This window comes from Dipodomys ordii, unplaced genomic scaffold (assembly GCF_000151885.1).
Source record: "Dipodomys ordii isolate 6190 unplaced genomic scaffold, Dord_2.0 Scaffold129, whole genome shotgun sequence".
NCBI classification, from domain to species: Eukaryota; Metazoa; Chordata; class Mammalia; order Rodentia; family Heteromyidae; genus Dipodomys; species Dipodomys ordii.
In genome coordinates this window covers 2,018,187-2,030,506 of record NW_012267345.1, presented here as the reverse complement: position 1 = coordinate 2,030,506, position 12,320 = coordinate 2,018,187, and the positions used below count along the sequence as shown (strand labels likewise).

Here is a 12,320-nt window from a genome sequence, read left to right as displayed (position 1 = left end):
GGGCACCACACACCCCTCCCCCCTCCAGTGAGGAGAGGGCACCACACACCCCTCCCCCCAGTGAGGAGAGGGCACCACACACCCCTCCCCCCCAGTGCAGAGGGGGCAGCACACACCCCTCCCCCCAGTGCAGAGGGGGCAGCACACACCCCTCCCCCCAGTGCAGAGGGGGCAGCACACACCCCTCCCCCCCAGTGCAGAGGGGGCAGCACACACCCCTCCCCCCAGTGCGGAGGGGGCAGCGCACACCCCTCCCCCCAGTGCAGAGGGGGCAGCACACACCCCTCCCCCCCAGTGCGGAGGGGGCAGCACACACCCCTCCCCCCAGTGCAGAGCGGGCACCACACACCCCTCCCCCCAGTGCAGAGGGGGCAGCGCACACCCCTCCCCCCAGTGCGGAGCAGGCAGCACACCCCTCCCCCCCAGTGCAGAGGGGGCAGCACACCCCTCCCCCCCAGTGCAGAGGGGGCAGCGCACCCTCACTCTTCTCTCACACGCCCATTCTTCCCACAGTGCGGCCGACATCTACATTCGGGAGTACTTCCACGGCTTTGCCAGTGCCGGCCACCCGGAGGCGGCTCCACTGCGCGTGATGTACACAGACCGCCCACCAAACCAGACCGACCCTGCCACGCTGAAGTACTGCTGTCTGACCCCGGACGGCCGGGCCTTCCGCCTGCCCACGGGGGCGGAGCTGGCCCAGCGCCGCCTGGTGGTCACCACCAGCTCCCAGGCCCGGGAGCTCCGGGTGCCCGTGGGCTTCTTCTCCCACATCCTCATCGACGAGGCCGCGCAGATGCTGGAGTGTGAGGCCCTCATCCCGTTGGCCTACGCCTCGCCCCGTACCCGTGTGGTGCTGGCAGGGGACCACATGCAGGTCACACCCCGGCTTTTCAGTGTGGCCAGGACCAAGGCAGCCGTGCACACCCTCCTGTACCGCCTCTTCCTGCACTACCAGCAGGGGGCGCACGACCTCGCCCGGCAAAGCCGCATCATCTTCCATGAAAACTACCGCTCCTCGGCAGCCATCATCAGCTTTGTCTCGCGCCACTTCTACGTGGCCAAGGGCACCCCTGTCCACGCCAGTGGCAAGGTCCCGTGCCACCCCCGGCACTACCCGCTCATGTTCTGCCACGTCGCGGGCAGCCCCGAACGGGACCTGTCCATGACCTCGTGGCTCAACGCAGCCGAGGTCGTCCAGGTGGTGGAGAAGGTGCAAGAGGCCTACAATACGTGGCCGGCCTGCTGGGGCAGCCGCGAGCAGAGGCACATCTGTGCCGTCTCTCACGGGGCCCAGGTGAGCCCGGCCGCCCAGCCGCCCTCTGGGGGCCGGGGCTCTCGTGTCCACCCCCTGAGCTGCACAGGACCACGCTGGGGTCATGGGCGTCTGGGCTGAGGTGCAGCCAACACCCTGTGTTTTGTGGCTTCCATCAGGTCGGCGCATTGAGGCAGGAGCTCAGGAGAAGGAACCTGGGAGAGGTGTCTGTGGGCAACTTTGAGATCCTGCCAGGTGGGTGAGCGGTAGGCAGGGAACACGCCCAGCCCCCAGTCTGGCATTGGTGGGGCAGGGCTGGGGGTGGAGAGCTTGGTCACCTGCCTGACCCACGTCTCCTGCAGGGCGGGAGTTCCGGGTAGTGGTGCTGAGCACCGTCCACAACCGCCACAGCCTGCTCAGCCCTGGGGCGCCGACCTTGGAGTTCTTCACGGACGCCCGTGTGCTGAACACAGTCATGACCCGTGCCCAGTCCCAGCTGGTGGCTGTGGGCGATGCCGTGGCCCTCTGTTCTTTTGGGGCCTGTAGCAAGCTCTGGAAGAGCTTTATCCGAGAGTGCATAGAACACCGTAGTGTCTGCCCTGAAGGCCTTTCTCTGGGGCAGATTGAGCAGGGCGTGGCCCAGAGGCAACAGTGGACCACAGAGAGGTCTTGGGCTGGAGTGGTCAGGGACGGTGTCCTGGCGGAGAGAGCGGGGGGCCCTTCCCCGGAGCACAGGGCGGCTGTGGCAAAGGTCCTGCCGGGGCTTGCGTCTGAGGCAGAGGCCGTGGCAGGGAGACGGGTGGGTCCGGCACCGAAGGAGGGGACACCTGTGGGGGCTGCCGCGGGTGAGAGCGTGGCCCCGCGAGGCCCAGCAGCCCAAGAAACTGCCCTGGAAGGACAGTGGTCTGAGGACCTGGAGTCTGACTTCTGGCCCTTGGACTGGGAGCTCAACGCGGACGATGCCATCCTGAAGGAGCTTCTGGATGAGAGCCGGCAGGTGATGGTCACGGTGGGGGAGGATGGGCTTCTGGACACCATGGCCAGGCCCGCGTCCCCGCAGCAGGCCCAGCAGTACACCAACCTGCCTCAGTCCACTCTGCAGAAGCTGCTGCGCACAGAGCCCGAGCTGTACCGCCGCTGCACCTTCCTGCAGGAGACCTTTGAGCGGGCGTCCGCCATCCCCCTGGACGACGGCAGTCCCAGCCCACTCCAGGTCAGGGGCCGCCTGAACTGCGGCATGGCCTTCACGGGGGACGAGGTGCTGGTGCAGGTGCTGGGCCCCGTGGCGGGCGACAGGAGCGTCCCAGGGCGGCTGCAGGGCCGTGTGGTAGGGGTGCTGAAGAGGAGGAGGCGCGAGCTGGCCTTCGTGTGTCGGATGGACGAGTGGGACCCCCGCATCATGATCCCCATCAACAGTTCCGTCACGAAGATCTTCGTGGCTGAGCTGAAGGACCGGAGGCAGGTCCCCATCCACCGCCTCTTCCAGGGTCGGGTGCAGCGGGTGAGGCATGAGAGCCTGGCGGCCAACGCCTGGCGCGCCCGGCTCTTCTGGGTGCGCATCGTCCTGTGGCGGGAGCGTTTCTACTACCCGCTGGGCATCGTGCTCGAGGTGCTGCCCGAGGCCAGCACCTGGGAACACGGCCTCCGAGCCCTTGACCTGGAGCACGGTCTGAAGGCCCCCTCGCCAGATGACACCTCGGTGTCCAAGGCTCTGCAGAAATACCACTCTGAGCTCAGAACGGCCGCGGGCCACAGGGAGGACTGCCGCTCCTTCCTTACCTTCACCGTGGACCCCACGGGCGCCTGCAACCTGGACGACGCCCTCAGTGTCCGGGACCTGGGCACTGGGTGCGAGGTGGCTGTGCACATCGCCGACGTGGCCAGCTTGCTGCCCAGGGACGGAGCGCTGGATGTGGAAGCGCGCCGGCAGGGCTCCGTGTTCTACGCCCCTGACCGCGAGCCCATGCTCATGCTGCCGGCCAGCCTCTGCCAGGATGCACTAAGCCTCCTGCCGGGCCGGGACCGTCTCGCCATCTCCCTCTTCCTCACCATGGAGAAGGGCAGTGGCCAGCTCCAGCGCCTGCGCTTCGCACCCTCCATCGTCCGCTCTGACTGCCAGCTGTCCTACGAGGAGGCCGAGATGCTGATCAAGGGGCACCGAGGGGCTGGCCTAGCGCTGCCAGCCTGCCTGGACTCCGTGGGGGCCTGTGTGGTGGCAGCCTGCTACTTCTCCCAGGCACTGCGCCGGCACCGGCTGCAGGCTGCCTGTCCCTATGAGCGGCTGGATGAGGACAGTGAGCTGGGCTTCCGCGCGGCCCACATTATGGTCCAAGAGTATATGATCCAGTTTAACAGCCTGGTGGCCAAATTCCTGGTGGATCACGAGCGCACGGGCGCCGTCACGCCGCTGCGGTGGCAGCCCACACCCAGCAGCCACCAGCTGGACGCCGTGGGTGAGAAGCACAGAGAGTTGGTGCCCCTGTCCCTGCACCTCCGCCACCACCTGCGCCCCCGTGGCAGCCCCGCCGCACGGCTGCACCTCTTGACCTCTCTCTGGAAAAACATCCAGCTAGCCGCACACAGCCAGGACTACGGCCAGATGGTCGACCTCATTGCCACAGACGACATGCACCCTTCGCTGGCTTGCGCCAGCCTGGACTTCCGGAAGGCCCTGGGACGCTCCGTGTTCTGCCGTGCCGGCCGGGGCCGGCAGCAGCCGGCCGGCCACTACTCGCTGCAGGTGGAATGGTACACCTGGGCCACTTCGCCCATCCGCAGGTACCTGGATTTGGTACTGCAGCGGCTGGTTCTGCTGGCGCTGGACTGTGGGGGCTCTGCGTACTCCACCAGGGAGATCGACAGGCTGTGCCAGGACTTCAGCCGCCAGTATGCTTGCGCCCAGAGCTACCAGCGCCGGGCCTACAGCCTGTACCTGGCTACCCAGCTCCAGGCCCAGCCTCGAGACAAGCTGGGCTTTGTGGTGGATATGGAACCGGGGGCCCGCTGCTTCAAGCTGCTCTTCCCTGCCAACCCGGACACCCTGCCTGACTTCTACCCCGTCAGCTACCGCTCCCTGCAGCTGGCCGAGCATCCCTACAGTCTGGTGGGCAGGCCCGGCCTGCGGCTGGTGTGGCGGCTCCGTATGTACTCAGTGCAGACACCCAAACCGCCCCCTTTAAAGCCTGGGCCCTTGTGGGACCCACATACCCAGGCCATCGATACCACGCTGTGGCGGCAGCTGCTGCTGCTGGCGGAGGAGCAGCAGTGGCCCGAGCTGGCCGCCCTGGTCCAGGACCAGGGTGCCGCAAAGACCTGGCCGCACGAGACGGGGCGGGTGAGCCACAGCCACTGTGGCAACGTCACTGAGGTGACTCGCGAGCTGGGCAGTGGGGACACTCTGCAGGTGCAGTTGGGTGCCAGGCTGCAGCGGGGCTTCCTGGCGCCGACCCTGCAGCTGTGGAAAGTAGCACCTGGCTTCAGCCTCTGCCTGGAGCACACGGAGAGGCCTGGGGACTGCTTCTCTGGCCACCCGTGCCGGGCCTCTCAGGACCAGTACTGCAGTGCAGATGAGTATGCCCAGGTATGGGGGCCGATCTGCTCCCTGGACTCTGCCATCAACGCGGTCACAGCCGGTGACTCCATCACCCTGCAGGACGTGCACATTTCCTGGGATAGAAAGGGGACCCCACCGGGGCAGCTGCAAGGTGCCTTCAGCCTTGACCCTGCCTTCCTCCGGGAGAACGGCATCGACACTAACTTTGGCTGCAGCTACCTCTGCATCCGGCTGGAGGGGCTCCCGGCCCCTCCCTGCCCAGCCTCTGCGCCCAGCAGCCTCAGCCCCCGCCTGAGCATTGACCCTGACACCTACACCTGGGCGGCTCACGGGCTGGCCCACAGCTGGAACCAGGAGGACTCTGAGGACGGACGGGAGGCCCCCGGGCAAGTGCACTTCTTCATCCACCACATGGCCATGGAGAAGATTCCAGAGGAGGTGCAGAGACCCAGCACCCAGTTCACTGTTGAGGTGTTATCCAAACCACTTCCGGACCTGTGAGTGGCTTCCATGGCCTGAGACATGGGGTGACTGCCCGACCCCCTATGGCTGTTGATTTTCTGTGTTCTCCTCACCCCTAGCCGCAAGGAAGAAGCTGTGCGTCAGCTAAAGAATGCGTCCCCGCTGGTCACCAGCATTGCCCTGGGCAAGCCCATCCCTCAGGCCTGCCTCTGGCCTGGTCGGAAGCCCCATGGTAAGGGCGGGTCCTGCCCACCCTCCCCTCCCTCTTACCCCCCCCCCCGCTGCGAGCACTCAGTGTCCCCCACTCCTGTGCCCAGTGATGGCCAGCAGGTTCCTGGAGCGGCTGGCCTATGACATCCCCGGGGGAGGCCACAAGCTGAACCTCAGCCAGAACACAGCCGTCAGGAGGGCTCTGCAGAGGCCGTTCACCGTCATCCAGGGCCCTCCGGGTAGGGCCTGGCTCAGGGGCCCGGGGCTGCCCCGGCAGGGGCACGGGGAGCAGGGGGGCCTGGGCTCACCCTTCTTTCTGTACACAGGAACAGGGAAGACAGTGGTGGGCCTCCACATCATATTCTGGTTCCACAAATCAAACCAAGAGCAGACACCGCCCCGCGGCGGCCCCGAGGGGGAGGGGCCACAGGGGGCGCCGCGCATCATATACTGCGGTCCTTCCAACAAGTCGGTGGACGTCCTCGCAGGTGCGTAGGGTGGCCCATGGGGCTGCCGGGGCCCTGGGTACCGGGAGGTGGCCCCTGATGAATGGCACCCCCAGGACTGCTCCTGAGTAAGAGGAAAGAGCTGAGGCCGCTGCGTGTGTACGGCGAGCAGTACGAGGCTGTCGACTTCCCGATGCCAGGTGTGGGTGGCAGAGGCCTGCTCAGCAAGACCTCTCAGGAGGGGAGGCCCAACCCAAAGCTCAGGTGCGGCCCGTGTGCGGGGTGGAGGTGCGGCCCAACCCAAAGCTCAGGTGCGGCCCGTGTGCTGGGTGGAGGTGTGGCCCGTGTGCAGGGTGGAGGTGCGATCTGTGTGCGGGGTGGAGGTGCGGCCCGTGTGCAGGGTGGAGGTGCGATCTGTGTGCGGGGTGAAGGTGCGGCCCGTGTGTAGGATGGAGGTGCGGCCCGTGTGCAGGGTGGAGGTGTGGCCCGTGTGCAGGGTGGAGGTGCGATCTGTGTGCAGGTTGGAGGTGCGGCCCGTGTGCGGGGTGGAGGTGCGGCCCGTGTGCTGGGTGGAGGTGCGGCCCTTGTGCAGGGTGGAGGTGGGGCCCGTGTGCTGGGTGGAGGTGCGATCTGTGTGCAGGGTGGAGGTGCGGCCCGTGTGCAGGGTGGAGGTGCGGCCCGTGTGCAGGGTGGAGGTGCGGCCCATGTGCTGGGTGGAGGTGCGATCTGTGTGCAGGGTGGAGGTGCGGCCCGTGTGCAGGGTGGAGGTGCGGCCCATGTGCTGGGTGGAGGTGCGATCTGTGTGCGGGGTGGAGGTGCGATCTGTGTGCGGGGTGGAGGTGCGATCTGTGTGCGGGGTGGAGGTGCGATCTGTGTGCGGGGTGGAGGTGCGGCCCGTGTGCTGGGTGGAGGTGTGATCTGTGTGCAGGGTGGAGGTGCGATCTGTGTGCGGGATGGAGGTGCGGCCCGTGTGCGGGGTGGAGGTGCGGCCCGTGTGCAGGGTGGAGGTGCGATCTGTGTGCAGGGTGGAGGTGGGGCCCGTGTGCAGGGTGGAGGTACGATCTGTGTGCAGGGTGGAGGTGCGATCCGTGTGCGGGGTGGAGGTGCGGCCCGTGTGCGGGGTGGAGGTGCGGCCCGTGTGCTGGGTGGAGGTGCGGCCCGTGTGTAGGGTGGAGGTGGGGCCCGTGTGCGGGGTGGAGGTGCGATCTGTGTGCAGGGTGGAGGTGCGGCCCGTGTGCAGGGTGGAGGTGCGATCTGTGTGCAGGGTGGAGGTGCAGCCCGTGTGCGGGGTGGAGGTGCAGCCCGTGTGCGGGGTGGAGGTGGAGGTGCGGCCCGTGTGCAGGGTGGAGGTGCGGCCGGTGTGCTGGGTGGAGGTGGGGCCCGTGTGCGGGGTGGAGGTGCGGCCCGTGTGCTGGGTGGAGGTGCGGCCCGTGTGCTGGGTGGAGGTGCGGCCCGTGTGCGGGGTGGAGGTGCGGCCCGTGTGCAGGGTGGAGGTGCGATCTGTGTGCAGGGTGGAGGTGCGATCTGTGTGCAGGGTGGAGGTGGGGCCGGTGTGCAGGGTGGAGGTGCGATCTGTGTGCAGGGTGGAGGTGCGGCCCGTGTGCGGGGTGGAGGTGTGGCCGGTGTGCAGGGTGGAGGTGCGGCCCGTGTGCAGGGTGGAGGTGCGGCCCGTGTGCGGGGTGGAGGTGCGGCCCGTGTGCGGGGTGGAGGTGCGGCCCGTGTGCAGGGTGGAGGTGCGATCTGTGTGCAGGGTGGAGGTGCGATCTGTGTGCGGGGTGGAGGTGCAGCCCGTGTGCAGGGTGGAGGTGCGATCTGTGTGCGGGGTGGAGGTGCGATCTGTGTGCAGGGTGGAGGTGCGGCCCGTGTGCAGGGTGGAGGTGCGATCTGTGTGCAGGGTGGAGGTGGGGCCCGTGTGTGGGGTGGAGGTGCGGCCCGTGTGCGGGGTGGAGGTGTGGCCAGTGTGCGGGGTGGAGGTGCGGCCCGTGTGTAGGGTGGAGGTGCGGCCCGTGTGCAGGGTGGGGGTGCGGGCCCTGCTGTGCAGGCGGCCCCACCTCGGGCAGCAATTCCCTAGTTCTCTCCTCTTAGGAGCATCACGCTGCACCACCGGATCCGACAGCCCTCCAACCCGTGGGCACAGGAGGTCAGGGCATTTGATGCCCGGCTGCAGCAAGGGGAAGTCTTCTCTAAGGAGGACCTAGCCTTGTAAGTGCCAGGACTGGGCTGTGGGGCTGCCCGCTGGTGGGAGGGGCGGGCCACGGTGACGGGCGGTGCCCTGCCCAGGTACCGGAAGACCCTGACCAAGGCCCGGAAGTTTGAGCTGGACCAGCACTCGGTCCTCCTGTGCACGTGTTGCTGCGCGGCGACAGCCAGCCTACAGGGCCTGCATGTGGGGCAGATCCTCATCGACGAGGCCGGCATGGCCACCGAGCCAGAGACGCTCATCCCTCTGGTACGCTTCTCGAAGGCTGAGAAGGTAAGGGGTGGTCGGTGGGCGGGCACGGCGGGCGTGCCGGGTGAGGGCTGTGGCCAGCTGGGGGCTGGACATGGCCCTCGAGTCTGGAGGTGTCAGACGCAGGGCCGCCTGTGCCTCCAGGTGGTTTTACTTGGGGACCATAAGCAGCTCCGGCCCGTGGTCAAGGGCGAGCAGCTGCGGAACCTGGGGATGGACCGGTCCCTCTTCGAGCGGTATCACAGGGACGCCTTTATGCTGGACACGCAGTACCGCATGCACAAGGACATCTGCACCTTCCCCTCCAAAGAGTTCTACGGGCAGAGGCTGAAGACCTGTCCCAGCCTGCGGCGGCCACCCAGCCTCCTTGGCCACGCAGGCAGGGAGAGCTGCGCCGTCATCTTTGGCCACCTGCAGGGCCGTGAGCAGGTGCTGATGGTGTCCACGGATGAAGGCAGTGAGAACTCCAGGGCCAACCCAGACGAGGTGGCGGAGGTGGTGAGCGTTTCCTGGCGGGAGGTGGCGGCTTCGGGGGCAGGAAGGAGAACTTCCTGGAGGGAGCTGGTTTCAGGGATCAAGTGTGGCTCTTTTGCCCAGGGCAGAAGACGCACTAGGGTCCCTCCCCCTCAGGTCCGCATCACCAAGCAGCTAACCTTGGACCGGACAGTGGACCCCAAGGACATCGCCATCCTTACTCCCTACAACGCACAGGCTGCGATGATCGGCCAGGCCCTCAAGAAAGAGGGGGTCAGCGGGGTGACCGTGTCTTCCATCACCAAGAGCCAGGGTGAGTCTGGTACCGGGGGCCCCTCCCCAATGGGCTGGGGAGGTGGGCACAGTGGGCCCGGCAAACCGCACTGCTCAATCCCCCAGGGAGCGAGTGGCGCTACGTGTTGGTGAGCACCGTCCGCACCTGTCCCAGGAGTGACGTGGATGGGCGGCCGACCAAGAGCTGGCTCAGGAAGTTTCTGGGCTTTGTCGTGGACCCCAATCAAGTGAATGTAGCCCTCACTCGGGCTCAAGAGGGGCTGTGCCTGATTGGTAAGGGCTAGGGCTCTGGAGGGTAGCCCAAGGGCAGACTCGGGGTGGAGCTGGCAACTGCCCAACTCTCCCCACAGGAGACCACATCTTGCTGCGCTGCTGCCCGCTCTGGTGCCGGCTCCTGGAATTCTACAAGGCCCAGAATAGCCTGGTGCCTGCCAAGCAGGTTCGGGTCCGGAGAAGGTCAGCTGTGTGTTCTTGAAGAGCGCCGGCTCGTGGGGGCCCTCCACTGTGGGCTGGGCACTCGGCATGCTGTCATTCCCTCTAGCTGCTTGGGTGAGGCCCATCCCCAGCCATGGTCACGGTCAGTGACAGCCTTGTGCGGACTGGCCCCATCCAACCTGCCGTGCTTACCTTGGAGGAACTGGGGCGACTGCTTCCTGCTGGCACAGGGAAGACTGGCCATGCAGAGTCCAGATCAGCAGAGGACCCTTCTGCCATTACTGGGGTATCCCAGGCAGCAAGGGGGCCCGTGGCCTCTGACCTTCAGATCCACCTGTAATTGCCCTGGGAGCCACACATGTGCCTTACTTTCTAAATTAAAAGCCAGCAGTCATTTACTGAGATGCCAGTAGATGGCTTCCCTGGAGAAGAAAGCCCTCTCCTCCAGTCCATGTGCCCTTCAGGGTCACCCGCTGGGGGAGGGGCGGGCACACCAGATGTCCACGCCAGCCTGGCCAGCCTCCACTGCCCAGGGCCTGAGCAGCTTTGAGGGCAGGGGACTGCCCAGGCATCTGCTTTCACTACAGCTGTGCTTGCCGGGTCCGCGGTGCAGGAGAACCTGCTCTGAAGGGTTGAGTGGGCACAGCGAGCCCTGAGGTCTGAGATGGTCTCTGCCAGGGGAAGAGGAGGGATGGATGAGGGGAGGAAGCAGAGCTGGCCCTACCAGGTCCTCTTTGTGAAGATGTCTGGCTGGGCTTTTTACAATCAGAATCTACTTTCCGATTTTTGTACATCTTCTCAGACTCAGCATTATATGACTGAACACTGATTTTATTAGGCTAAGGGCAGAAAGGACTGGCTTTCATCTTGCTTGAAGCCAAGAGGCCGGCGAGCCCTAGCCCTGGAAGGGCCAGGGCATCCCATCTGACGAGCAGAGGCGTGGACTGGGCAGCCCAGTAGTGTCTGCGCCACATCGCAGGAAGCAGGCAAGGACAAGCCACACCAGGTAGCCCTGCCCCCAGCTGGAGGACGGAGGGCCAGCCCACAGCCTCGGGCCGCACGGCCCTGGGGCATCCTGTGGAGTAGGTCCAACAACTTCACTCTTCGTGCCGGCATCCTGCCAGGTCCCATCTCTCCCCAGACCTCTGGGCTCTACAGCCCCTCCTCGGTCAACTTAGGCTGGAGCCTGTGGCTGATGCGTGGGGCATCTCCTGGCCTGGGTGAGCACCAGCGGACAGGGACAGGATGGCCAGCCACACTCCCTCTGTCCCAGGCCAGGGGGAAGAGGTTGCAGAGACGCCGCAGGGAGAAGAGGCCCCAGGGCCTGTCTGTCCCAGAGACAGCCAGCGGGGACGGAGTTCTGAGATAGCAGGTACTCAGCCTGGGTGAGAGGGCTCCCGCAGCATGGGGCCTGGAAACGGGGAAGCAGAGGTGGACTGGTGCCAGGCAGGGCTGGAGCTTGAGGAGAAATTCTGTTGGGAAGCATGGCGCATGGTGGTGGGTGAGGGTTGGTGCTGGCAGGCTGGGTGCTGGGTGAGAACTTCGCTCCAGGACCGAGGGTCGCCTAGGAATGGCTCTGCCCCTGGGAGGTGGCCTTCCTGGGTCGGCAGGTTGGGCACAAGCTGGGCCTGCCTGGCACGCTGGTTCCCGGCTTTCATCTTGGCCCCCAGGCATATCCTGTACACCCCTGTTCCCGCTCCAGGAGCCCACACAGACCACGCTCCTCCACCTTGAACGCTTGGGACAGCGCTGTCTTGTGGCGCGTTCAGAGACAAGCTGCACACACTCTCACACACAGTGCCAAAGCGTGACGTCCTGGGTGGCCTGCAGGAAGCACCCTGCTCTGGGGGCCGGAGGGCCCTAGAAGGGAGCCCTGCCTCCACCAAACCCACGCCAAGGGCTCCTGTCTCTCACCACACCACCCCTCCGCCAGGGGGCGGCGACTCCGGTCCCTCCCAGACGTGGTCACTGCAGACCATGGTGGGCTCCTGGGAACACGCTGGGCCTGCAAAGCCAGGGTGTCCTCTGCACTTCCTGCACCGGCTCTCCTGTGCCACACCCACAGCACGGCCTGCTGCCCCTCTGCATACACATCCCTACCTCCTGGATCACAAGACTGTGCATGGCCCACTGCGGGCTGGGCTGGGGTCACGGGCCACACTGAGGGCTCTGCAGGCAGCCCAAAGGACCAGGGCACTGGTGTGGGGACACACAGCGGCTGATGGAGAGCCAGTGGAGGGGGCAGCGCACCTCCCAAGCTGCGGCACGGGCCCCCTTACCAAGACCCTCGCCCACCTAGGGTGCCGATGAACTTCAGCTTTTCTTTGGGGGAGAAAATAACACTTTTTTTTTTATTTTAAAATCAAATGTCACTTAGGCCTCAGGCACTCTGGCTCTAAGGACGCCAGGCATGGCAGCATGGCGGCCCGATCGCCGAGCAGTGTGGAGTCAGGGAGCCCCAGCTGGGGGGGGGGCAGTGAGGAGCAGAGCCTGTTGTGGGGGAGGGGCTGGGTCCCCTGGGGGCAGCTCATCACTGCTGCCAGGGGCGACCGCTTCCTCCTCCCGTGGCCTGCGGTCTGGAAGGCCCAGCAGGGCCCTGTGGAAGGGTGTCAGGAGCTGGGGTCTGGGGGCTGTGAGATGCTGGGCTGTCAGGAAAACACACATGCTGCTGCCTTAAAACCTAAATCGGGGTGTGTGACTCTGTGTGTATACTCCTCTTTATTAGTGGATAAATACTAGAAC

The 12,320-nt window shown here is 66.0% G+C and overlaps 1 protein-coding gene across 1 annotated transcript in view; it reads left to right on the top strand.

The window, feature by feature from the left end:
• The window catches only part of Helz2 (helicase with zinc finger 2, transcriptional coactivator), a 16,020-nt gene extending 6,005 nt beyond the window's left edge, over positions 1–10,015 (top strand). The window contains exons 6-18 of the mRNA XM_013030385.1: positions 514–1,297; positions 1,435–1,510; positions 1,618–5,305; positions 5,390–5,502; positions 5,588–5,719; positions 5,807–5,968; positions 6,043–6,190; positions 8,012–8,128; positions 8,207–8,399; positions 8,520–8,873; positions 9,006–9,162; positions 9,249–9,416; positions 9,494–10,015. Coding sequence (XP_012885839.1) covers positions 514–1,297; positions 1,435–1,510; positions 1,618–5,305; positions 5,390–5,502; positions 5,588–5,719; positions 5,807–5,968; positions 6,043–6,190; positions 8,012–8,128; positions 8,207–8,399; positions 8,520–8,873; positions 9,006–9,162; positions 9,249–9,416; positions 9,494–9,618 — 6,217 coding nt within the window. The 3' untranslated portion in view covers positions 9,619–10,015. The remainder of the gene's footprint in view (positions 1–513; positions 1,298–1,434; positions 1,511–1,617; positions 5,306–5,389; positions 5,503–5,587; positions 5,720–5,806; positions 5,969–6,042; positions 6,191–8,011; positions 8,129–8,206; positions 8,400–8,519; positions 8,874–9,005; positions 9,163–9,248; positions 9,417–9,493) is intronic.
• Positions 10,016–12,320: the final 2,305 nt, after the last annotated feature.